This window comes from Electrona antarctica, assembly GCF_951216825.1.
Source record: "Electrona antarctica genome assembly, chromosome: 15".
Taxonomy (NCBI): Eukaryota; Metazoa; Chordata; class Actinopteri; order Myctophiformes; family Myctophidae; genus Electrona; species Electrona antarctica.
The window spans coordinates 44,832,590-44,857,754 of NC_136796.1; the positions used below are offsets into that span (position 1 = coordinate 44,832,590).

The 25,165-nt window shown below is 42.6% G+C and overlaps 3 protein-coding genes across 3 annotated transcripts in view; 2 read left to right on the forward strand and 1 right to left on the reverse strand.

The window, feature by feature from the left end:
- The window catches only part of stk3 (serine/threonine kinase 3), a 101,309-nt gene that overhangs the window by 25,635 nt on the left and 50,509 nt on the right, over positions 1 to 25,165 (forward strand). The window lies entirely within an intron of this gene.
- LOC306938655 (uncharacterized protein) lies at positions 1,809 to 18,739 on the reverse strand (the record flags this gene model as incomplete). The annotated part of the gene is made up of 4 exons (XM_079522917.1): positions 18,376 to 18,739; positions 10,785 to 11,132; positions 1,938 to 1,991; positions 1,809 to 1,822 (listed from the first exon to the last, which is right to left on the reverse strand). The coding sequence occupies exons 1-4, from the start codon at positions 18,461 to 18,463 to the stop codon at positions 1,809 to 1,811; spliced, it is 504 nt and encodes a 167-aa protein (XP_079379043.1). The 5' UTR covers positions 18,464 to 18,739.
- rpl30 (ribosomal protein L30) lies at positions 19,972 to 24,708 on the forward strand. Its single transcript, XM_079522416.1, has 5 exons — positions 19,972 to 20,016; positions 20,136 to 20,184; positions 21,296 to 21,441; positions 21,972 to 22,102; positions 24,613 to 24,708. The coding sequence occupies exons 2-5, from the start codon at positions 20,164 to 20,166 to the stop codon at positions 24,663 to 24,665; spliced, it is 351 nt and encodes a 116-aa protein (XP_079378542.1). The 5' UTR covers positions 19,972 to 20,016; positions 20,136 to 20,163; the 3' UTR covers positions 24,666 to 24,708.

A 25,165-nucleotide genomic window follows, 5' to 3' on the forward strand; every position in this document is an offset into this window, starting at 1 on the left:
TGTACAGTATGTACAGTGTACATACAGTGCACAATAAAGATTTTCTGGACATGATTTTTGTGCTTTCTTTGCATTTTTATGATTACATCTTTGACAAGATTTCTTGCTTTGCTAGACAGAGACAAAATGACACAGCAGCAGCAACTAATAATTGAAAGGTAAAAAATAAATAGTTTCTTTTCTCACATCTCATGGATGTTCATCTGAAATTGATATTACCGATCTGAATCATTCAACATCATCTGTGTCAACAGACAGACATTGAAATTCAGTAAAATAAAACAATATGGATTTTAGTTTATGGATTATATCACGGGGGAAATACAGAATACTGTGCAATGTATTAACTTTATACAACGATAAAAGGGGTAGATTTATATTTCGGTAACATTCGACTTCTCAACTGAGTATATCTCCTTTTAGATAAATACACATGCTAAGAACAATAAAGCATCTCTATACAGTTAGCAAATAGCAAAGCACACAATGTCAACCACAATGGCGTGCACAGACAGAGGGGCAGGTGCTCAAGTGAAAAAAGGGCACTTGTGCAGCGCCTGGAACGGGCCGGTTGCCGGGATTCCTTCAAAATAGAAGCTCTGGGGTGCCGGAAAGACATGGCCGCTTTTACTCACATTGCAAAAGGTCAGTGCTCTAGCACCCCCTAGTGTCTATCTGTGCACGCCACTGGTCAACCATACGACAGCATAGGAAGGGACAGAAGGCACAGTGATGACTGAGGGACCCTGAATGGACACAATAGTTATCACAGGGTCTGCATCTTGGCAACATGGCATTGTCTTTCTGTCTTTATCTCTTTCTGTCTCTCTATCGCCTGGTTTCAGTGGTGGAAAGTAACTAAGTACTTTTACTTAAGTACTGTACTTACAGGTAAGTACAATTTTGAGGTATTTGTACTTTACTTGAGTATTTCCAATTTCCAGTAACATCTCGGAGCCAAAATGTGTACTTTTACTCCACTACAATTATTTGAAAACTTTAGTTACTAGTTACTTTTCGGCCATTTGAACATTTTCAATCGATTTTGTACACATTTTGAACTTGTGAAATGGCACATTCTGCACAATGACTACGTTTACTTTGAGTACTTTAAGTACATTTTGATGCCGATACTTTTGTACTTTTACTCAAGTACATTTTCAATTCCGTACTTTTACTTGTAACGGAGTAGCTATACATTGCAGTATTGGTACTTTTACTTAAGTAAAACAATTGAGTACTTTTTTCCACCACTGCCTGGTTTACACTTCTCACACACGTCTCAGGCCCGAAAATAGCTCTACGCACTAAGGCCTCACTCAGACCTTTAATGCATTGCTGCATGCTTGCTGTATGAATGCTGTGAGTGTCATGGCCGCCTCAATGCATTTCCAATGGAAGTCACATGGTTTGAGGACTACATTTTGGACTACAAGCTGTTGTATGGCTTTCGGCTGTGTTTCGACTGCGCCCCTCCCCCTCATACAACTTGTGTTGTGTCAGACCATGTGACTCCCATTGGAAATGCATTGGGGCGGACATGACACTACACAACATTCATCCAACAAGCATAGAGCACTGCATTAACCGTGTGAGCTCAGCCTTAGCTCACACGGCGACACGGCGTGAGCTTGTAGATCGTCTATTTGTGGCGTGCACCGCCACCAGTGTGCGACGGAGAATAAATCAGGCATATCATCACGCTCTCTCTCTCACACAATTACAGTACATTTACACACAGAAAGACAACATGGGACACTCGCAGAATTCATCTGTTGAGCCACACCAGCACTATAGTTCCATTTCGCTCATTGGGCGGGAGCTGAAAAGCATAGAGGGAATACAGTAGTGGGGTCAGATTATGGACATGAATATGTAATGTACAGTAGAGAATGATGTTATGTAATGATGTTGTAACTGCATCTCTCTGTTTATACCTGGTGTCTCTTCTGCCTTGGGCTCTGTTGGGGCTGCTGGGGCTTCACTGGCTCCTGACAGTTTGAAAGGAGAGAAAGACAGAAAGCGAGTTGTGAGCATGAATAATAGGGAGCGTACCTATGTTCCCCAGGTTCTATGTTCCCCACCATGCAAAAAAGGTTCTTTGTTCCCCACTTAGGCCTCACTCAGACCTTTACTGCATTGCTGTATGCTTGTTGGATGAATGTTGTGTAGTGTCATGGCCGCCCCAATGCATTTCCAATGGAAGTCACATGGTTTGTAGTCCACATTTTGGACTACAAGCTGTTGTATGGCTTTCGGCTGTGTTTCGACTGCGCCCCTCCCCCTCATACAACACAAATGTTGTGTCAAACCATGTGACTCCCATTGGAAATGCATTGGGGCGGCCATGACACTACACAACATTCATCCAACAAGCATACAGCAATGCAGTAAAGGTCTGAGTGAGGCCTTAGAATAAACCTAAACCTTAATAGTAATTTTAGTAATTCTAGTAAGACTAAAAGTATTTTAAATTCTGATTTAAGCTCAGTCTTTGAACAAGCCATTGAACTTTAGGCCTGCCTCGGCTACTTAAACTATCTAGTCTTAGCCAACTAAAAATGAACACTGGCATAAGATAAACTAAAACATACCGGTAATTGCTCAGACTCTTCAACAAAGATGGCAAAAACAAACATTCTTTGTTCTGTACTTATACATACATGTATAGTACAAAACAAGTCCTTAAACCAGAAACCTAACGCTAACCCTAAACCCTAAGGTAAGTGGGGAACATAGAACCTGGGGAACATAGAAACTGGGGTACATAGGGATGCCCCGAATAATAGCATGTTACTATATACTCTGTATATGAGCATGAACTGTACCAGTCCCGTCGCTATTGAATGAATAAGCCTGTATTTAAACGCTTTGTTTTACAATATATATAAATTGCAGTTAAACCTGTGTCTGTCTGTCTGTCTGTACCAGGCCTAACTCCAACTGACTTGGCATCAGTGTTGTTTTTGGCAGCAAATTTAGTTTTAGTCATAGTCTCTTGAATAGTTTTAATTTAGTTTTAGTCACATTTTTATGTTTTAGTGTTAGTCTAGTTTTAGTCTACTAAATCTACAGTTGATTTAGTCGACTAAAATGTATTTTGGTGGGCCTTGATGCTGTCGTACACTTGCTGAAAATAGCCGATCTACAAGCTTGTAGATCTGCTATTTCCAGCATGCAACCAAGTGTAAAATGACTTACTGTATACTGGATCTCTTGTCCACTAGTCCCTTCCTAACATTTTAGTCTAGTTTGAATTTGTTGGTGAAATTGTCAGTATATTTACTCTTAGTTTTAGTCATCATAGCTTAATTTTCATTTAGTTTCCATTTTTTTGTTTTCGTCAGTGGAAAAAGGTAGTCGACGATTGATTGATTGAAATATTTATTAACAGCAGAATTACAGTACATTTCAAGCACAAACTCAATACAAAGACTGTTAACTGTGAGTGGACGACCCAATTAAGCATTACACTTGTTTGCAAGAGGGTCCACCATGTTCAATTCATCAAAAACTAACATTTGTCGTCTTCGTTTTAGTCGACGAAATCAACACTGCTTGACGTATATGCCACAGAAGACATGGGTATTTCATCGTTCCTGACTTGTGTGGTCCCCGGGGGCCGGTCCCCAGTCCCCGGTCCCCAGTCCCCGGTCCCCAGTCCCCGGGGGCCCAAAGGCCACCGGCCTATACTATTATATGATCAGACTAGGGAATGGAAAAGTAATTAACTGGTAAAGTGATTTCGTTAATTGGCTATATGATGACACAATGATATGCCCAGGAAAACAAGACGGGGTCTAATAATGCAATGGCTTATGTGGACTCTTTTCTAGAAGGCTATCATACTACGGAACCCCATCATAAAAAAAATCAGACCCGTCCGAACTGAGTGGTGCTGTTGGGGTGTCGGACTATTGGTTGTGTGACTATTGGCTGTCTGACTATTGGCTGTCTGACTATTGGTTGTGTGACTATTGGCTGTCTGACCTTTGGCTGTCTGACTATTGGCTGGCTGACTATTGGCTGTCTGACTATTGGTTGTGTGACTATTGGCTGTCTGACTATTGGCTGTCTGACTATTGGTTGTGTGACTATTGGCTGTCTGACTATTGGCTGTCTGACTATTGGTTGTGTGACTATTGGCTGTCTGACTATTGGCTGTCTGACTATTGGTTGTGTGACTATTGGCTGTCTGACTATTGGTTATCTGACTATTGGTTGTTGGACTATTGGTTGTTGGACTATTGGCTGTCAGACTATGTAGACTGTACTGTACTGTACTGTACTGTACTGTACTGTACTGTACTGTACTGTACTGTACTGTACTGTACTGTACTGTACTGTACTGTACTGTACTGTACTGTACTGCCTCTCATTATGCACCTGTGCATGTGCTACACCGTAGTCTGTGCTGCACTGTGGTCTGTGCTGTTGTTACACGAACACAAAAAAAAACTCAGCCTCCCATCATGCACCTGTGCACAGTGTGAAGCTCAACAGCGCCACTTTGTCACCAGACAGTGGCCTTGTGGTTAGAGTGTCCGCCCTGAAACTGGGAGGTCGGGGGTTCGATCCCCGGCCGGGTCATACCAAAGACCCTCCCTGCTTGGCACTCAGCATCAAAGGGTTGGATCAAAGGGGGGTCAAATCAACTAATGATTCCCGAGCGCGGCGCACACTGTGGCTCACCGCTCCAAGAGATGGGGTCAAATGCGGAGAACAAATTTCACTGCGGTAACGTGTGTGACTAATCGTACGACTTCGACTTTTAGGGACAGACACACATGGCTGTTCCTCGGAGTGGCTGCACCACTCAAAAACAAACCCATCAAATGAACTCTAAACATCTCACTGCATTTGTCATGTCTCAATGTTTACAGCCAATTCATTTTTTTAGATTCATGCACGATTACTTCTACCCGAGTACCGTGCTTAATTCATTGCACATACAACACACCAGTGTGACATGCTGAAAATAGCCCCTTAGTTGTCAACACGTTGTGAGCTTGTAGATCGGCCATCTTCAACGCAACACTCGATGATGATGCTCGGTGTGCTCACTGCACTTAAAACACAGAGTCTTTATCCTTGTTTCCTCATTGGCTGTGAAACGTAGTCAGGGAGGTGAGCCAGCCAGGGGCTGACGTAGAGCGAGCCTCAGTGTGTGTTGGCATACTCCTGTTTCTCTCGGGGCTCAGATTGCATCACACTGCATCGCATTAACACACTACAGTACACACTGACAAACAAAGCGATGCAGGCAAGAGAGACACTTCCCAGGCAACAGACCTCCCCTTGAATCAAACTTGCAAATTGATGATCTTTTAACAATAAGGAAAAGACCAGTTCAGGGACGCGCAGAGAGTGTTAGAGAGGCAGGGGCTGAAATTCCCGTAAGAGGGCACTTTTGGACAAAAATAGCAGATCTACAAGCTCACAACGCGTCGCGCTGCGACGCGTTGTGAGCTTGTAGATCGGCTATTTTCGGTGCGCAACCCAGTACTCTTTAGCTAGTGTAGATCAGGGGTTCTCAACCTTTTTGGCTGGGGACCCCCGGAAATGCTTTGGCCATGTCTCGTGACCCCCGCCCCGCCCCCCTCCTCACCACCAATACAAACTGACTGCAAAAATAACCTTAATAATAGAGAAAATATATCATAAATGAATACTGGAAACAGATACTGAAAGTGTATGCATGCATGTAAACTCTTAATTCTTTTTTTTTTTGGAAAATAATTTGGGGACCCCCCAAAATAATTTGGCGACCCCCCGAGGGGTCGCGACCCACGGGTTGAGAACCCCTGGTGTAGATGCAGGTGTAACGACATGGATTTCTAAACAAATTTGTTCACCGCAAAATGCTGCGTTCAAGTTTAGGACTTTCTTCTGGGGGAAAAAACATATTCTCATGAATGCTGCCTTCCGGTATGGCATGGAAAGGAGAGGAGTGGCATTTTGCATTTCTTTCACCATGTAGTAAACCCTGCATTCGTGGTCTGGAGAGGGCGGTTGTTTTATAGACGGGTAAAAAGGGCAGGGGGCTGAAGCCCCCCTTTTGATGTCTGTGTGTGCACATCCCTGGACTAGTTTACGAGTTCGATTCAAGCCCAGAGTGACAAAAGGAGTGAAAGTGAGTCATCAGAGTGTTTCTAGGTTTGAGTCTGTGCCGTCCTCGCTGAGCTAATATGACCCACAGAGCTATACTTTGCATTAGACAAACAGGAAAATGGGTCAACTTCCCGATTCAATGGCCTAGCCTATAGTCATTTGCATTGCTGAATTGATAGCAGTGTTATGATGACAGCATCCATCATCCTTTTGTTAAGCATTTCCCTGTATAGATTTAGTATATAGCCTGAGTGGATGGAAACTTGGTGCTTGGTCAGTCGTGTACCGCCGTACAGACACATAGCCTACCAGTGTTGTTTTTGGCAGCAAATTTAGATTTTAGTTTTAGTCATAGTCTTAGTATATCGTTTTCACTTAGTTTTAGTCGCCTGGAATGTTTTAGTGTTTTAGTCGACTCAATTCCATACGATTTTAGTCGACTGAATCTACAGTTGATTTAGTCGACTAAAATGTATTTTGGCGGGCCTTGATGCAGTGGTAATGGCTCTTGCTGAAAATAGCCGATCTACAAGCTCACATGTAGATCAGCTATTTTCAACATGCAACCAAGTGTAAAATGACTTATACTGGATCTCTTGTCCACTAGTCCCTTCCTAACATTCTAGTTTTTATTCGTTGACGAAATTGTCAGTATATTTAGTCTTAGTTTTAGTCATCATAGCTTAGTTTTCATTCAGTTTCCGTTTAGTTTTCGTCAGTGAAAAAAGGTAGTCGACGAACATTTTTCATCATAGTTTCAGTCGACGAAAACAACACTGTAGCCTACACGTTCTTCACGACTCTACATGAAATTCAACACGTAATTATCAGTATATTACGGTCTTGCTGGTGGCCAGAGACCTGTGTTGGATTCTCTGCCCTGCCTCAATTTCCTGTCTTCTCCGCTGCAGTGTTGTCTAAATAGATAGCAAAACTGCTCCCTAAAAAATAAAAATCCATCTTCCAAAAAACATCCTTGTGTGAACCGTGGATGCCAGGAGCAGCTTCAGCCTGCAGTGATGTGTCTCCTGAGCAGAAATGTCTGCAATGTGGACAGACTCTCTGACCATGAGGACACTTTCCCTCCGAGTCCCTGTGCTGTCCAAGAAGACACTTGAAATGCTGTTCACGTCCATTGTACTGTAAATGGTCTATGGGTTGCGCACACTTATCCGACACACCATATAGGACCGGCATGCGGAAACAACGATCGGATTAAGGTTGGCGAACATGCGCTGCTCCGTGCTTGCGGTTATGGTTAGGTTAGGAAGGTTTTTTTTAACCCTTGTTGTTTTTAATCGTCATGAAATAAAGGATTTTTCTACTTCTACTGCACAGAGCTGCCTTAGTTTGACCTCTTTTAAGTTCGCCACCTTCTTATCTACTCCTTCCACATTGATTTCGACTCATTCAAGGTATAGAACTTTTAAAGAACTTGTGTGCTGTATCATTTGAAACCCTCTCCAAAGAGCACCGGCCTGTCTGCAGTTTTTCTACATACAGTATTAAGGACCCACGAAGCGCTTCTTATTTTCTTTGATGGTTAGCTTAGGGTTTGAGGTAGGTTGTCGTTCTAATGACAGTCATTAGATATATGTCGAAACTAAAGCCTGTACCCGTCTATGTCACTAGCAGCGACTTTATCCAAAATGCTTTACAAGGTGCGTTGCATTCACCCACACCCACACACACACACAGCAGTGGTAACTATGCTATGCAAAGCAGCAATGCTTATCAGGAGCAGTGACTGACTGTGTGTCTTGCAGTGTCTTTACTCATGGACACTCTAGCTGGGGATCAAAACCAAGCTACTACATGACTGTAAATAGTCCCACATGTTTCCCAGAGAGACTCCTCGGGGGAAGACTTTGAGGCTTCCCTGTTAATTAACACACGTAACCCAGCCAAGCATGTTGCTATACTGTTAAGGGAAGCCATTTAAAGTTTTATCTTTGGCCACCATGATGTCACTGTGTAGCAAATGAAGTGACCGGCAAACACAAGCGTACGTGTCTATCCCAGGTGTGCAATGGTGGACACTGGACACAGTGGACAGTGACGCAGTGTTGTTTTTGGCAGCAAATTTAGATTTTAGTTTTAGTCATAGTCTCTTCAATAGTTTTCATTTAGTTCCTGAATATCAATACAGAAATATATGGGGGCGGCAGTGGCTCAGGGGTAGAGTGGCTGGATGGAAACCGCAAGGTTCCCAGTTCGAACCCTGTGGGCTCCCCCAGAGTTACTGTCGAAGTGTCCTTGAGCAAGACTCTGAACCCCTAATTGCTCCCGATGTGCTGGTTGGTGCCTTGCATGGTTTCCGCCGCCATCGGTGTATGAATGTGTGTGTGAATGGGTGAATGTAATGCACAATCTATGTAAAGCGCCTTGGATAAAGGCGCTATATAAATGCACCATTTACCATTTTGATATTAAAAATCACACCCGTGTGAAGTGAGGGGCGCTAATATATTAAAGTCTAACTCATGTTGTGAGTGATGTTAAACAAACCGTGCCAACACAAACATTAAACGCCATTAACAATAAAGAGACAATATAACGTAATGAGGCACATTATGACGTACATTTTCCCCTTCATTGTCAATGGCATTTACAAAACAAACATTGAACTAAAGACAAACATTAAACCTGTGTATAGGAGGGGCTAGCGCCCCTCAAAAATACTAAGTTTGTACTTTTGAATGCTTGAGTGTTTTTAAAGCAACTATTTCAAATTTGACTGAGCAACTTTTACTTTTAGTTGAGTTGTATATAAGGAGTATCTATATTTTTGACAGAATTACTGGGGATCAATATTTTGTCCACCGCTGCCATTGTGTTCATTTAAACGCCCTAAACAATGTCTGTATTTTGCAGTGTTGATTTTGTCGACTAAAACTAAGACGGAAAATGTTCGTCGACTACCTTTTTTCACTGACAAACTAAACGGAAACGAAACTAAAACTAAGCTATGGTGACTAAAACTAAGACTAAATATGCTGACAATTTCGTCAACAAATAAAAACTAGACTAAAATGTTAGGCAGGGACTAGTGGACAAGAGATCCAGTATAAGTCATTTTATAATTGTTGTGAACTTGTAGATCGGCTATTTTCAGCAAGTGTAAAAACAGTCATTTAGTCGACTAAATCAACTGTAGATTTAGTCGACTAAAATCTTATGATATTTAGTCGACTAAAACTAGACTAACACTAAAACATTCCAGGTGACTAAAATGTGACTAAAACTAGATGAAAAAAATTATTGAAGAGACTACGACTAAAACTAAATTTGCTGCCAAAAACAACACTGGTGTGTTGGATACTGGCCCTGGTTACAGCCTCTGTGGCGCCGGGCCCTGGAGGAGGGTCTACTCTAGGGAGAGAGGGAAGGGACATAATTCAACCGGGGCTGTTCTGTGTTCACTGGGTCACACGGAGCAGTTCGGTGGAAGCACCACTCGGGTTACCGCTGGTCAATGGAGCCGTTCACCTTCCCTTGCAATGACACGTCTATATTGTCATTAGACAGGGGCGTGCAGAGAGTGTTAGAGGGGCAGGGGCTGAAATCCCGTAAGAGGGCACTTTTGGACAAACATAGCAGATCTACAAGCTCAACGCGTCGCAGCGAGTTTGTAGATCAGCTATTTTCGGGGCGCAACCCAGCACTCTTTAGCTAGTGGAGATGCGGTGTGTAACGACATGGATTTCTAAACAAATTTGTTCAACGCAAAATACTGCGTTCAATTTCAGGAGACTCCTGAATGCTGCCTTCCGGTATGGCATGGAAAGAAGTAGCATTTGCATTTCTTTCACCATGTAGTAAATGCTGCATTTGTGGTCTGGAGAGGGCAGTTGTTTTACAGACGGGTAAAAGGGCAGGGGCTGAAGCCCCCTTTGATGTCTATGTGTGCACGTCCCTGTCATTAGACACTCTCTCTCAGTCTCTACTATTAAAGTGTATATGGTGGATTGGTGGCAGCTGTTTTCGGCAAGGTGCGGTGAACCTTCGGGGGCCAGTGGCTACGCAGTGTAAACAGTAGAATCTCTGACGGCTCTGATACTTTCTAGGTGTTCAACTGACACACACACGGCACACACATGGCCAAATGGTCAGCGAAGTCAATCTATGTGTCAACTGTCCAGTCTTAATTCAGGAGATATAGCCTAGAACAGAATGTAATTTCCATGGGAAACTGGGCACTAGGGCTTGAACCTTTGCTACGGCCAAAGTCTTAATTGTTCTGAGGCGGTTTACCTTTCATCCTGGACATGACTGTGTTTTTAAAATACTGTTTCACTTCAAAACAAGCCCACAGTTAAAAAACAAACAAAAACAAAACGGGTATATAGAAGATATACGATAAGACGATTTCAGCGTTTGTGAAATGTGTCTGTGAGAGTGGAGAAGAAAAAAAAAAGTTTGGATAAAACACTTATAGCCTATGGGCTCCATCTTGCGCCACCCTTATCCCTCATCCCTAAACGTATTTGTAACCATTTTTTACTGTTTTGAAAAACATTTAAAAATAGTACAACTAGCCGATCTACTCTATCGAGATATTGTGAGCTTGTAGATCAGCTATTTGAACTATTTTAAACGTTTTTTAAAATAGTACAAAATGGCAAATTAGTTTAGGGATAAGGGCTGGCGCAAGATATTCCCGCTCTTCCCACCTTCTGGGGCCGCTGCAGGCGCTGCCTCTGCAGGTGCTGGTTCTGCAGGCGCTGGTTCTGCAGGTGCTGGCTCTGAAGGTGGAGGTTCTGAAGGCGGAGGCTCTGGAGAGCTCGCTGGCTTCTCAGCAGGGGGGCTGCTGTCAGCTGCTGGCTCTGCTGCTGCTGCTGCAGCAGCGGCAGGCTGGGCCTGCTCCGCTGCAGCTGGTGTGCTCTCTGCAGGCGTGGTGGCGCTGCTGCTGGCGGCTGCAGCAGCATCATCTGCAGGCTTAGCTTCCGCTGCAGCCGCCGCAGTCTGGTCGGGGATCGTTACGCTGTCCTCTGCTACTTTGCCATTATCGCTGGCTGCGCCTGTCGGAAATAATCTCTGTTCAATAAATATATTGTACATATAGCAAGTATTTTTCTTCCCCCAAAACGAACCCTTAACCCATTTTTGGGGCGGGAACCCCTTTTGGTGTTTTATTTAAGCATTATGTTATACTTTAGCTATTGAAAAATAGCAGATCTACAAGCTTAAATCGTGAAAATGTGGCGCAAATCTTTGAATATATTCTTTCAGAGCCAAAGTTTTTAACTCAAACCTTGGTCCCTGGAACAACATATTTTCAGATGGGGGTCGGTGGCCAAATACAGATAATTCTGGGGGTCCAAAAGTTGAGAACCACTGACATAGAAACAGGTCTAAATGGGTTAAAGAGAGACAGTACCTCTTTCTTTGCTTTATCTTCACCTTAATTTTGTAATCTATGACTATAGAGTGTCGCAGTCCCGCCCCCTACCATGGCCCAGGAAATGAATCCCAATGCATTTTTCCCATAGACATTTCAAAAAGTATTTATTTAAAGACGGTTACGCCGCGGACAAAGCCAACTCGAGTCGTGACAACTCATGACAACACAAACAATATTTTGGACCAAACAAATAATTACAAAGAAGAAAAACAACAAAAAAAGTGTTGTAACCTGCCGTTTTTTTCTTCTTTCTAATTATTTGTTCGGCCCAAAATATTGTGTTTGTTGTCATGATTTGTCACGACTCGAGTTGGCTTTGTACACGGCGTAAATGTCTTTAAATAAATACTTTCTGAAATGTCTATGAGTAAAATGAACAGAGAATCATTTCCTGGTCCATGGTAGGGGGCGGGACTGCGACGCTCTATATGTACCATATAGACATACGTTTGATCATCCAGAACTCCAATAAGATTGCATAATTGCAGTATTTAAGTATTAAGTATTTATATAGAACATTTGTACATAAACATCAAAGAAAAAGCCATGTACTTCCTCATTGCATGTGCTGTTTTTCTTTGTACCTAAACATCCACAAGCATACTTCCTCATTGACCGTGTCTTTATACTCCGAATTCAGTCAGTGCATGTCTGGTCTCGCGTTACCAGACTGTTGCCTCTCGCAATTTCCAAATCCTTCCATCATACAGTCTGGAGCAACGGAAGAGCTGTCATGAGTAAACTATAAAGCGGAAGTGGAGCCGAGCTCCTCCCCACTTCCGTTTCGTCTTTACAGTCGTGCACATTTATTCTAATATAAATAGAAATCATCTAAGCATATATAGCTTTGCTGCTTAGCAGGAAAGGAAATAAAGATTTTCGTGAACGGAAATGGCAGCTTCCTTACTCGGATTTCGGGAGGTGTCGTTCCAGACTCTATATACTAGCATTCGGAGATTGTGGAATAGTTGTCTGGCTACGCGAGACTAGTGCATGTCGTCTGACACAGGATTTAATTGTAAAACACTATTTATTGCCTGGGAGATTGTCCTCACTTCTCAGTCTCTATCGAGTGTAGAGAGTAGACTGACTTTCCATGAATGGATGGCCTCATGGCAACACAGAGCAACAGCCTTGTTTTCTCCTTGTTATGTGGTTCTCTCTAGGCGCCGGGGATTATAATAATGGTGACTAAGGTCCGCATAAACAAACATTCTCTGTCAGAAGTATCAAATACCAAACTCTATTCATGGCTTAACTGAGGGAGCATGATGTTAGGTCCATCAATTGTGTCATTCTTTTTTGCTTTTCCTTGTTGTTTGGTCACCATGGAGGCCAATATAATAGTTGTTAACCCTTTGGAACAACATACTTTAACCTAGGGCTTTCACTTCTAGTGATTTTTACTAGTTGACTAGTTGCCTAGTTCACTAGTCGACTAGTTGCCTAGTTCACTAGTCGACTAGTTGTTTAACTAACTAAATAAAAATAGTTTTTCTTTTTAAATAATATTTGTACATTTAAAAACGGTGTACATTGGTGACTATAATATAGCATTCTAGCATTCTAGGCCTACAAAAACGGGGGAAAAACAACCCCCTCCCCCCTATTTTTTTTTTATCAACTAGTCAACTAGTACCAACAAGGTCGACTAGTTGAATAGTCGACTAGTTGCTTAAAGCCCTAACCAGCCCTATGTTATACTTCATTGTACTAACTACAGTGTTGCGTAGCACAAACAGGGACACCAGGTGAAAATAATTACATAATTTGTACTACTGTATAGGCTATGTGTATGTACTGTATTTCTGGTGGTATTGATCATTACTGATAGTTATGTGGTGGTAGAGGCCCGCTGCCTCTGAGGGTGTACATAATTGTGTAAGAAAAGCACACCTGTTTGAAGTAAGTGGTGCAACTCCGTGTGGGGGTCCCCGGGGGGGGGGGGGGAGTTCCAGACCCACAGGAACGCACCCAGGGTGCCGGCCCGATTTCGGCGAGCCGCCCCGCTTCCGAAACGGTTGAGAAATTACAGAGTTACCGTGTGGGGGTCCCTCTACTGTACCCTCTACTGTACTGTCACTGTACTGTACTGGCACACCCAAAATCACCATATATACAGTTAATATGTGCATGTGTGTTTGTGTGTGTGTTAGGTTGCGCACAGGTGGTGAAAAACAACCATGCTGTTTTCGTGCTCAGACGCACCCACCCACCCAGCCAGCCAGCCAGCCACCCACCCACCCACCCAGCCAGCCACACACATAGTCACTTAAGGAAGTGGTTGCACCACTTAAAAAATGCATAAATTAACGAACAACGGAAACCTATCTAGTATTATGCGGATATGGAACATATGTACAGCACAGACTACAAATAAGGGGAAATAACAGTATAGCCCATTTCACTACACCTGAAACATAAACTGAAAAACAAAGAGTTAATGATTATCGTAGAGTGAAGCTTTTAGACTCATTAACACATTCTCCTGTTCTTCACAATCCAAAACTAACTAACTAACGTTAAAGGAGAATTCCATGCTAGAAGGCTTTCTTACCTTTATTTGTAGTTGTTACGTCCCCACGAATTAGCACAACACCCCATAGCCCCATTCAATTCAGTGCAATTCAATTCAATTCATTGAGGGCTTATGGTAGGGGAAATAGCCAATAATGCGCTTTTGCACAAAATAACACCTGGACCTCTTTGGTGGGGACTTAACAACTACAAATAAAGGTAAGAAAGCCTTCTAGCATGGAATTCTCCTTTAAGGGCCGTCCACACCAAGCACTACAGTAGAGTAGTAGACCATAACTATATCGTGACATTCACCATTATCATTATTCATTCCACCATCCACTTGACTTTAAACGAAGCAATATATTTTTAGTGCCGCTATATTATGATCACTACCTTTTCAATGATATCTCCTCTCACCATTTTGCATTCAGAAAACTTTGCATGGAATCTTACCCGAAGAATTGTATCTTAATCATACCAGGCACGTTATGGTTAGAAAGAGAGGCGTCATAGTTTGCAACAGTTTGAACAGGCTGATTGAAGTTCAGCACTTTAGGTTTTGGAAAGTATATGCTTGATATAGAAGTGACCGATCTGAGATCACTACAGTACATTGCCTGATATTTATTTTCGAGTGGTGCAACCACTCCTATAGACAGCTGTGTGTGTGGCTGTGTCCCTGTGTCCCTGTCTGTGTCCCTGGGTCTGTCCCTGTGTCCGTCCCTGTGTCCCTGGCTCTGGCTGTGTCCCTGGGTCTGTCCCTGTGTCTGTCCCTGTGTCCCTGGGTCTGTCCCTGTGTCCCTGGCTGTGTCCCTGGGTCTGTCCCTGGGTCTGTCCCTGTGTCCCTGGCTGTGTCCCTGGGTCTGTCCCTGTGTCCCTGGGTCTGTCCCTGTGTCCCTGGGTCTGTCCTTGTGTCCCTGGCTGTGTCCCTGGGTCTGTCCCTGGGTCTGTCCCTGTGTCCCTGGCTCTGTCCCTGTGTCCCTGTCTGTGTCCCTGGGTCTGTCCCTGTGTCCCTGTCTGTGTCCCTGGATCTGGCTGTGTCCCTGGGTCTGTCCCTGTGTCCCTGGGTCTGTCCCTGGCTGTGTCCCTGACAGCCCTGTGTCCTTGGCTGTGTAGCAACGGAAATAGCATTATAGCGTTTGTTCACCACCAAGTGTCACTGTTGCACAGCCTAACACACAGACACACACAGGCCAGGGAGGAGGGCTTGTACTGTACTGTACTGCACTGCACTGTACTGTACTGTAATGTACTGTACTGTACTGTACTGTAGAGCATCACTCACTTCAGACGGGTCTGATTTTGTTTCTTCAACAGCTAATAACAACACGACACTATATGACATAATTGGTTGTATTTTCATGACTGCAATCATATAAATGAAGAGAGAAAAAAAAGGATAATGCCCTCTGTCTCCCTTGAGAGTTACAGGTGGAAACAATGTGATCCTTCACAAGGAGCGTGCATGCAAAGCTAAGAAAATATCTCAGTCAAATTTCTAGCTGACTCTGAAGAATGATAACATGGACACCTTCCAATCCAACAAGCACGTTGCAGTCATTCATTTTACTTGATTCCATTGTATCTATTCGGATCCCAATTAGTTATAATAGTACAGCCCAAGCTAATAACATTTTCATGCAAGAATGCCCAAATGTATAAGTATTAAACTGCAGACCCCCATTTGACAAGATTTGGTGTCAGGGACCCCCATGAGAGAAGATTGTTGTCAGATTAGATTTAATACAGAATTCTACAACTTTATATAATAGGTGGGGAGAGAGAAACCTACGATCGGAATAGTAATTGTTATGCATCATAATATCATTGAGTCTACTTACCTGATGAAATAGGGTGTACACTGAATATTACATTACATAATACATGTACAGGACATAATCACATAGCCTTCACTTCATTTTATTCAGTTAGTAAACCTTGAGAGGGACTGAATATGCGGCTTATTTCAAGCTTTTTCTCTCTGTTCTGTCAGAAATCTGGTGTGATGGGGTGCCCGCTGGCCTAGTGGTCCAGGCGCATGCCACATAATATAGGCTCTGGGCCTGAAAGCGCGTCGCGTGTTCGAGTCCCGTTCATGCATGTCCCTTTGCTGCGTGTCTCTCCCTTTCTCTCTCTCCCTCTTTCCTGTCCGTCTTCACTGTAACTTATCAATAAAGGCACAAAAGCCAAAAAACAGATCTGGTGTGATAAAAGCCTATTTTTCTTTGTCTCTACGTGCATGCGACTGTGCGTGTTTGCAGACATTATGAAGATCGTAAGAGAGTATAGGTGGAGAGATATAGGAACTTCATGCTTTGTACTGTAAATCAGTGGTTCCCACACTTTTTCATGTCAAGGACCCCCAAATTGACACCAATTAGCCCGCGGCCCCCCCATTTGAAAAGATATGCCAGGGACCCCCATAAGAGACAATTTTTACGGCTCTAGCAGTGATTCTCAACCCGTTCAATTTCAAGGACCCCCAGTTTGACATGCATTAGTCGACGGTCCCCCATTTAATGGCATTTCTATCTCTGGGACCCCCAATTTATATTTGTACACTCAGAGTTACAGACCCATAAGGGTCCATTTGGTTCCAAACTATCATTCAGTTGGGGACCCCCTGGAACTCCCTCAGTTACCCCTGGGGGTCCCCGGACCCCACTTTGGGAACCACTGCTGTAAATCACACAGCTATTCCTCAACTCTCTGAAACTCTATTTGTCAGAATTTGTCCCGAGTTTTCTCTCATTTGAAAAGAGGAAGGAGCGGTCGCACAGCTCGTAGTCACGATGCCAAACATTTTTTTATTATAAGACCAACGTTTCGGCAACCAAATGCCTTCTTCAGAGTTTTCTCTCATCACATGATAAGAGGTATATTGGTGTAAAGATGAATCCATAAATCTGTTAAAATGCTTAAACCCTCACCCAGGATCATACCCTATCCTCTTTTCCCCCTACACCAAATCTCTTATAGCCAATACAAGCTCACAATGCAACATGCTGTAAGATTGTAGATCTGCTATTTCTGTCCAAATGTTTACTTTTTATTTCACCAAATATTTGCAAATAGGGATGCAAAGTTTCTTGCACTGATTGAAATACTGATACTCTCCTCTGTGTTTTGCTTGCACACAAATGCAAATAATGTAATTTGGTTAGCATGTTGTTTATTTAGACAGATGCTAGGTTTGATGTTTATAGTTTTGAAGCACTACATGAATTTCTTTGCACTGTAAAGGCCTACTTTTACATGGACATGACCCTGTCATTTTGTTGACCATAGGATTCATACCATTTACTTTGACCTTGCACTTTGTCAATCTGGATAAGAGCATGTGCTAAATTCCTATATATTTAATTGAAATGGAACGCTGTAGTGTGTAGAGATTCTGCAAAACACTCCCAAGAGAATGCGGTGTTTGGGTTTTGAGAGGTGTGCTAATTTGCACCAAACCTATACCCAACTAACTCTGTCTCAGTACAAGGAAGTTAGTGTCTACGTTGGCTTCTATTTCCCTTTGAAATGGAAGCCTGTCACCGGATACCCTGTATGCCACTGTCCCTCCCAGGGAGGACAGAGCCAGTACCAATGTACTAAACAATGACAGTTGACTTTCCCATCCTGTCATTGTGGATATCTGCATTATTACTGCATGTGATGTGGTTCCCCGCTGTGCTAATAGAATTCCATAATGTTGCTTAATTAAAGATGGGTGAGTGAACGGTGAACCATGCACCCTTTCCATATCATGTCACAATTTATGGACTTGGAGGTGGAAAGAATTGCATTATAAAGACAAATAAATTATTTAAAAAACATTTAACATTGATCTGGATATTTTATACCATATGAGCCGATAGCCTTGAAATGCATGTATGGAACTTTTCTATCCTATAAACGTCTTTCAAAGTCTGCCATAATGGAAAATTGGAAATAGAAGTTAGTCAACAACTTGTCCTTTAACTCAGAACGGGAACCCCTTGTTTTAAGCATTAGGTTACTTAATAGCTATTGGAAAATAGCAAGCTCATAGCGCGGCACCGAGTGCACGAGCTTGTAGATCTGCTATTTTTGAAAAATCGTTAAAATGAGGCTCAAATCTTTGAATATTTTTCAGAGCGAACATTTTTAACTAAAATATTTGCTTCTGGGGGGGTCCCTGGAGCAACACATTTTGAGATGGGGGTCCGTGGCCAAATAGAGATAATTCTGGAAGTCCTTGACATGAAAAAGGTTGAGCACCACTGACATAGAAACATGGGTTTTTCAGAAAAATGTTAGGATTTAGAAGACATTTTTTTAATCGACCAAAATGGGTTAAGTATATAGCCTACCTGTGGTGCTGGCGCCGTTGCTTTCCTCCGGCTTGGTGCTCGGCCGGGTCGTATCCACCGCTGTACCTGTAGATGTTGAGCATCCCATTATTCTGTCTCTTAGCACATAGAGAAGTGGAGGTGCAGGTTTAAAAAAGAAAGAAGAAAAAAAAAAGTTAGTGCTCTCAGAAGACTTGGCTGGCAGCGTTCCTGAGGACGCCCTGCATTGATAGTGTCAGTTAAAAATGCAAAGGTCCTCAAAAAAATCCACTGGACAAATAGACCTGTCGTTAAATTCCACTAGTCCCGTGCGTAATTGCGCATCTCTTTAGGTCCCCGAAGAATAATGTAAGGTGTGTTTCAACATGGACACACACACACTGCTGCCGCTCAGTGCCTCGACAGCTTGACACACTCGATCTGGAGTCTGGACTCACTCGACTCAAGTGAATCGTTGACTAGTGTGTGTGTGTGTGTGTGCGCTGCATGTGTAGACTGTTCCAAGTGTTCATTTAACGGTGTACAAACGTGTTTCCATTTTCTCGCGATCAGATCAGAGTTCTCACTCACTCACTCGTGTCCTTCTGTTCCACCTTCAGAGTTACTCACCCATGGATGGGGTTATCCATTTGTACACTCTCAGAGTTAATAGCACACACTCAGACTCTATACTCAGGATATTATTAGTTAGTTTAGTAGCTATGACTGCATGGTTGTTGTTGCACTGGTCTGCTCTGCTGGTGTCTGGTGAGAAGGCATGCAAGAAAAACGTTCTAAATTGGCTCATAAGCGCACCTGGTTGATGGCGCGCGCAGGATACAAAATATATAGGCTACAATTACATGATATTATACGGTAGTAATATAATTAATACATTATTTTGAAGAACTAGAACATGTCTGGTTTTACCTTACGGCGTTCTGGTATTCTTCTATAGGCTTACCGATTTAAAGTTTAAACTTTGTTTTTTAAATGTGCTATAGGCCTACAAATAAAGTGTATTAAATGACTATTCTTAGCTAGTATTATCATACGGCTATTAAAATTCAAAGTGATTAAATTGTTTTAAACTTTATTCTTAATACTTTATTATAAAGTGCTTTATAAATAAAGACGACTTGACAAAACTCCCTAAATGTAACAGACAAGTTTTCAAGATTATTAAAAACAGCATTTTATGTTTATTGTTGGCAAATGTGTAGCCTATATAGTGCACTGTTTATTGGAGTAAAATGCTGTACTGTAGCACTCAACATTAGATCTACAAACAACCCTCAAATATGTCTCCATATGAATCCCTTCTTCAATGATAATAATCTCCCAACAGATGATGAACATCTATGATGACGAAAATATCAATGGTCGAGCGCAGTTCTCCTCCACGCAGACTCAGTAGAACCATGAGTAGAACGGGCAGACTAGAACGACTAGAACTGGGACCAATCATCTCTGCAGATTGCAGATCCGCCGCAGGGCGGATGTGCATGTATATATATAGATGTGTGCGTGTAAATAACCGGATACAGTAGGGCGGGCGCTAGACCGGATCTGCAGTTTGTACAGCAAATAGAAACCAGGGCTTTTCTCCTCGCGTGGGGATATAATCGCAATGCACCACGGGAACTTCCTTTCTCTCCGAGGCCATATTGGGGACGCTACATTGTGTAAGATGGAGCTCTGAGTTTTAGTATAAAACAACCCCCGTATCTGCCCATCTTGTCGTTGTGTTGGTGTTTTATGTGTTAACGACACATTTCTGCTTCCATTTGTGTTAAACTCAGGTTGGCCGGATCGGACTAAACCGCAAAAATGGTGGCTGCAAAGAAGGCGGTGAGTCTCCCCATCCGTCGAGTCCCAGCAATGGCTGCATGTCTTCACGTGGAAACCTACCGGGGCCTCTGCTAGCATGTTAGCTCCGTAGCTAAACACGTTGCTTTAAAACGTCGCATTCGTGTTCCCTGTATTGATAAGCCAGTTATGTTGGCGGTGTCTCAATTGGTTGTACCGAAAGTGTTCAAATGAGTTCTTATTGATGTTGGCCAGCAATGCACGCTGACATTAGCTTGTAGTTAGCCTAGCATGTGCAGCTAATGTTGACTTTTTAAAGTGAGTATGGACGTCCCTTACTAAGACGTACTGTCAGATTATTTGACGCATAGACTCGAAGTCGCTGCATTGTTAATTGAAAAAACACAAAACGGACAGATGTTTGACATGAATGATGACAATGCATGGTACGCAAGTTGTTCAATTATAATTACATTTAACTCAACTCTGAGTCTTTGACCACACTGTTTGGTCAGTTCACCAATTCTCCATGGATATGTGATGTAGACATTATATTGACATGAATTATTTCATGATAATACACAAGTGTTTAAATTATTATAATTTAATTTAAACTATCATTGTCACTCCTTGTGTGCGGACCACTTACGGAGGGCTGATTGACCCGTCAATGGTCCTAATCGGCACCAGCGGTTCGCTACATTAAAGCCAGAGCTTACCAGAGTGAGCTGACCACACTGTTGGTCACTTCACAAATGATGAAGGCGACATTGTACCTCGCTGATCTGAATACAGAATAAGTATTATATAATGTGCTGTACACATAATTGGTGCTTATGTGTAATCATTTTTACACAATGGCACCACCGTACTCGTGTGTATATAGACATATGACAGATGTTTGACATTAATCATGACATTGAATGGTAGTTATAGTATGCAAGTGTTGATTGAATTATAATTACATTTAACTCGAGTATTCAACTGTATAAGGGACTCCTTTTTATTCTATTTTCACATTTGTATACACTTGAGTTACAAATGGATACATTAACACAGGATTTTACTTGCTGTACGATTCTGATTTGTGTTCACCATCGGGTAGCATCTCATGTGGTTAATGAGCTATTTTTTTTATTCCTCCTGTCTTTAGAAAAAGTCCATGGAGTCTATCAACTCCAGACTCCAGCTAGTGATGAAGAGTGGGAAATACGTGCTGGGATACAAACAGTCCCAGAAGATGATCCGCCAGGGCAAAGCCAAGCTGGTCATCCTGGCCAACAACTGTCCCGCCCTCAGGTATCTAAATGACAGTTTAACATCGTAATAGCTCGACTAAATGTAAACTTTAGTTTTAAGATTACATCCTTTAACTATTTCCTATGACGAATAATTGGGAGACCTGTTCCAGCAGTGTTTCATTAGGACCATTTCCCATTGGTTAAATCATTGTCACTCCTTGTGTCAACTATCATTGTCAGTCACTCCTTGTGTGCGGACCACTTACGGAGGGCTGATTGACCCGTCAATGGTCCTAATCGGCACCAGCGGTTCGCTAAATTAAAGCCAGAGCTTACCAGAGTGAGCTGACTGCACTGTTGGTCAGTTCACCAATGCTCTGCGACATTGTACCTCACAAGCTGATAAGCTGAATCCAGAAGTGTATTATATAATGTGCTGTACACAAGTGTAGTAATGTTTGCTTGTTCTTATGTGTAATCATTATTTGTTTATTGGACCCCATGTCTCGTACAATGAATTGGTTGCCTATTAGCAGTGAGTGCACCCAAGTTGATGTTTCTAATAGTCAAATCCTTTTGTCCTTCCAGGAAATCTGAGATTGAGTACTACGCTATGCTGGCCAAGACTGGCGTGCACCACTACAGCGGCAACAACATTGAGCTTGGCACAGCCTGCGGCAAATACTACAGGGTTTGCACATTGGCCATTATTGACCCCGGTGAGTTCCCTCCTGGAAGGGTGTGGACTGGACATGACTCTACGTGTCATGAATCTGTGGTGGTTGAAATAAATATTCACGATTTTTCAAAAATAGCAGACGTACAAGCTCGTAGCGCGCCACTCGGTGGCGCGCTATGAGCTTGTAGATCTGCTATTTTTCAATAACTAAATTATAACATAATGTTAAACACAAAGGGGTTCCTGCCCAAAATGGGTTAACCATGCAATCCTGAAAGATGTTAAGCTTTATAGTTTTTTTTTGTGTCAACAAAGAAATTGCATCTACATAAGTTATGGAATCGTTCCACATTATTCCCCTTTTTTTTAGAAGCTTCACGACGGTGTGGGTCTGTACATGTATAATCTGGATTGTGAAAGTGTTTACGGTATAAATTTTTGTTACCATGCTGCAGATTAAAAAATGGTCGGCCAGTTAACATGGTCTACGAGGGAATTGCTTAGCACACATTCACTGCCATTGACGAGTATACTCGTCGGTTAAAGTCCACCCCCCCCGTGCAGCGAGACGCAAGGTACCACGTGATCGCAAAAATCTACCCCCACGGTTCTTTCCTCATATTCTATCGTTCTACTTTGGCGTATTGACCACCGTTCAATCGTCAATGGGCTAAATCTACTACTACTGAACACATGGACGGTTTTACCAAACCGTCTCCGTCCTATCAAATGGTAACGCTCATCGCTCGGGACGGAGATTAATCACAGGACGGAACATTACAGAGCGCATCGCTCCACAGGCTGGGAGCGCCTGTTGGGCAACATTCGATGTCATTTCCAGTTGGGACATCATCCAAAGTGATCACTCCCCATTTTAGTGGATGAGATTGGAAATCTTAACGCGACTAACTATCTAAATAAATTAGTCAACTAGTTGGAAGTAATCATACGTACATCATATGTCGATCGCCTCAAGGGTGTTTTGGCTACATCTAGCTAATTCAGCTACATTCAAGATGGCACCTGGTGCACCTTGAAATGCGCTCCGTAGCTGCTAATCGCTGGGCGAACTGATTTAATGGTCCTAAATACCCCCGGGCGTTCGGGGTGTTCATGAACGGCTCTCATTACCAACGATCTGGTGTGATCATAGTGAAGATGAATATTCTGTGACTACTTTAAGGTGAGTCGAAACGCATGGACGGCAATGGTGGCAGTCTGGGCTATTCTTTGGTTAAATTCTCTGGGCAGTAAATCATGAGTTAAGTTAGATTGCGCTCGTATGCAATGTATGAATTCCTCATGGTTGCTAGGCCATCGTTAAAACGAAGTGAGAACGTCCGCTTCAATTTATTTTATTTTAAATACATTTATCTCAATCTTTTCCCAGATTGTGTTTTTTTTCCTTCCCAAAACAAGCTTTATTCACGATCCATAACTAAAGCGTTAAACACTGAAAAGACCTTTTGGCACTGGTGGAGGAATAAATTAATAACATGGCAGTGAATGTTCACTAAGGATTAAGCATTGGGCTTTGGTTTATCTTTCAGGCAAAGAAATGTGAAATGTACATTTTTGTTGAGCCGTTTTGAATTAGTCATCACTTTCATTGACTGATCATGTGCCAAAGACATCTGACCATTCAGTTGTGCTATTTGTAGCTCCATTGTTGCATTTGAACCTTATCAAACCAGCCTTTATTCTGGTCAGAGGTGTTTCTTCATGTACATCTGTGGTTCCCAAACTTTTTCATGTCAAGCACCCCCAAATTGGCACTCATTAGCCCGCGGACCATATGCCAAGGAAGCCCCATAAGATGTTTACGGCTCTGGCAGTGATTTTCACCAATTTTCATTTCAAGGACCCCCAGGTTTGACCTGAATTAGGCTACGAACCCCCATAAATGGCATTTCTATCTCTGGGACCCCAATGTATATTGTAAAATCAAAGATATTTTAACTGAGTGTACAAATGGACCTGTTCCATTTGTACACTCTTGAGTTACAGACCCATAAGGGTCCATTCGTCCCTAATTATCATTTAGCTTGGGACCCCCTGGAACTCCCTGAAGGACCCCTAGGGGTCCCTGGACCCCACTTTGGGAACCGCTGATGTACATCACTATCGTTTATGAACTAGTAGCCAATCCCACCCTAGATCAGATCCGTAATGGCTATCATATTGAGATTCAGCTCGTTGTTATATTTGGGCATAAAATTAATGATTACATGATAGTACACAAGTGTTTAAATTATAATCATTTAATTTAACTATCATTGTCAGTCACTCCTTGTGTGCGGACCACTTACGGAGGGCTGATTGACCCGTCAATGGTCCTAATCGGCACCAGCGGTTCGCTACATTAAAGCCAGCGCTTACCAGAGTGAGCTGACCACACTGTTGGTCACTTCACAAATGATGAAGGCGACATTGTACCCATATCTCACAAGGGCTACTCCCCATGTCCATGAATATGGGCCCGGCTGTAATATGAAGATGGGATATGTTTTGTTCTATCTTTTTAATCAATTTCCTTGTTTCCTCCTGCAGGTGATTCTGACATCATCAGGAGCATGCCAGATCAGCAGCAGCCTCCCCAGTAGAGCTGTGTCCCCCGTTGTTATAAATAAAGTTGGTGAAATGGTACCCGTTGCTGCCCTGTCATTTCTGAACAATAATTGAACCCATTTAGATCGGATGACTATTCTACAATGTCTTCTAAATCGTTCTCAAACATTTTCATGTCAAGGACCCCCAAAAATATATGTAATTGGCCTGCTGACCATCTGACCCCTCCAGAAGCAAAGATTTGAGTTAAAACGTTTGCTCTGAACGAATATATTCAAAGATTCGCACTACATTTTTCACGATTTAAAAAAAAAAAAAAATAGCAGATCTACAAGCTCATAGCGCGGCACCGAGTGCTGCACTATGAGCTTGTACATCTGCTATTTTTCAACAGCTAAAGCTTAAAACACTCAAAATAATTTCCCGTCCAGAATGGGTTAAGATGAAACAAAGGTATTGAACATGCTACTGACGACACACTACTAGCTTTTGAGTGTCCCAAGTTAATCCCTAAGTATTCACAAGACTAACCCAA

Excerpts from the sequence above, each read along its gene's own strand:
- rpl30 (XM_079522416.1), top strand. The coding sequence starts at position 20,164 with ATGGTGGCTGCAAAGAAGGCG. Across the intron at positions 20,185-21,295 it reads TGGTGGCTGCAAAGAAGGCG|AAAAAGTCCATGGAGTCTAT; the intron begins GTGAGTCTCCCC and ends TCCTGTCTTTAG. Across the intron at positions 21,442-21,971 it reads AACAACTGTCCCGCCCTCAG|GAAATCTGAGATTGAGTACT; the intron begins GTATCTAAATGA and ends TTGTCCTTCCAG.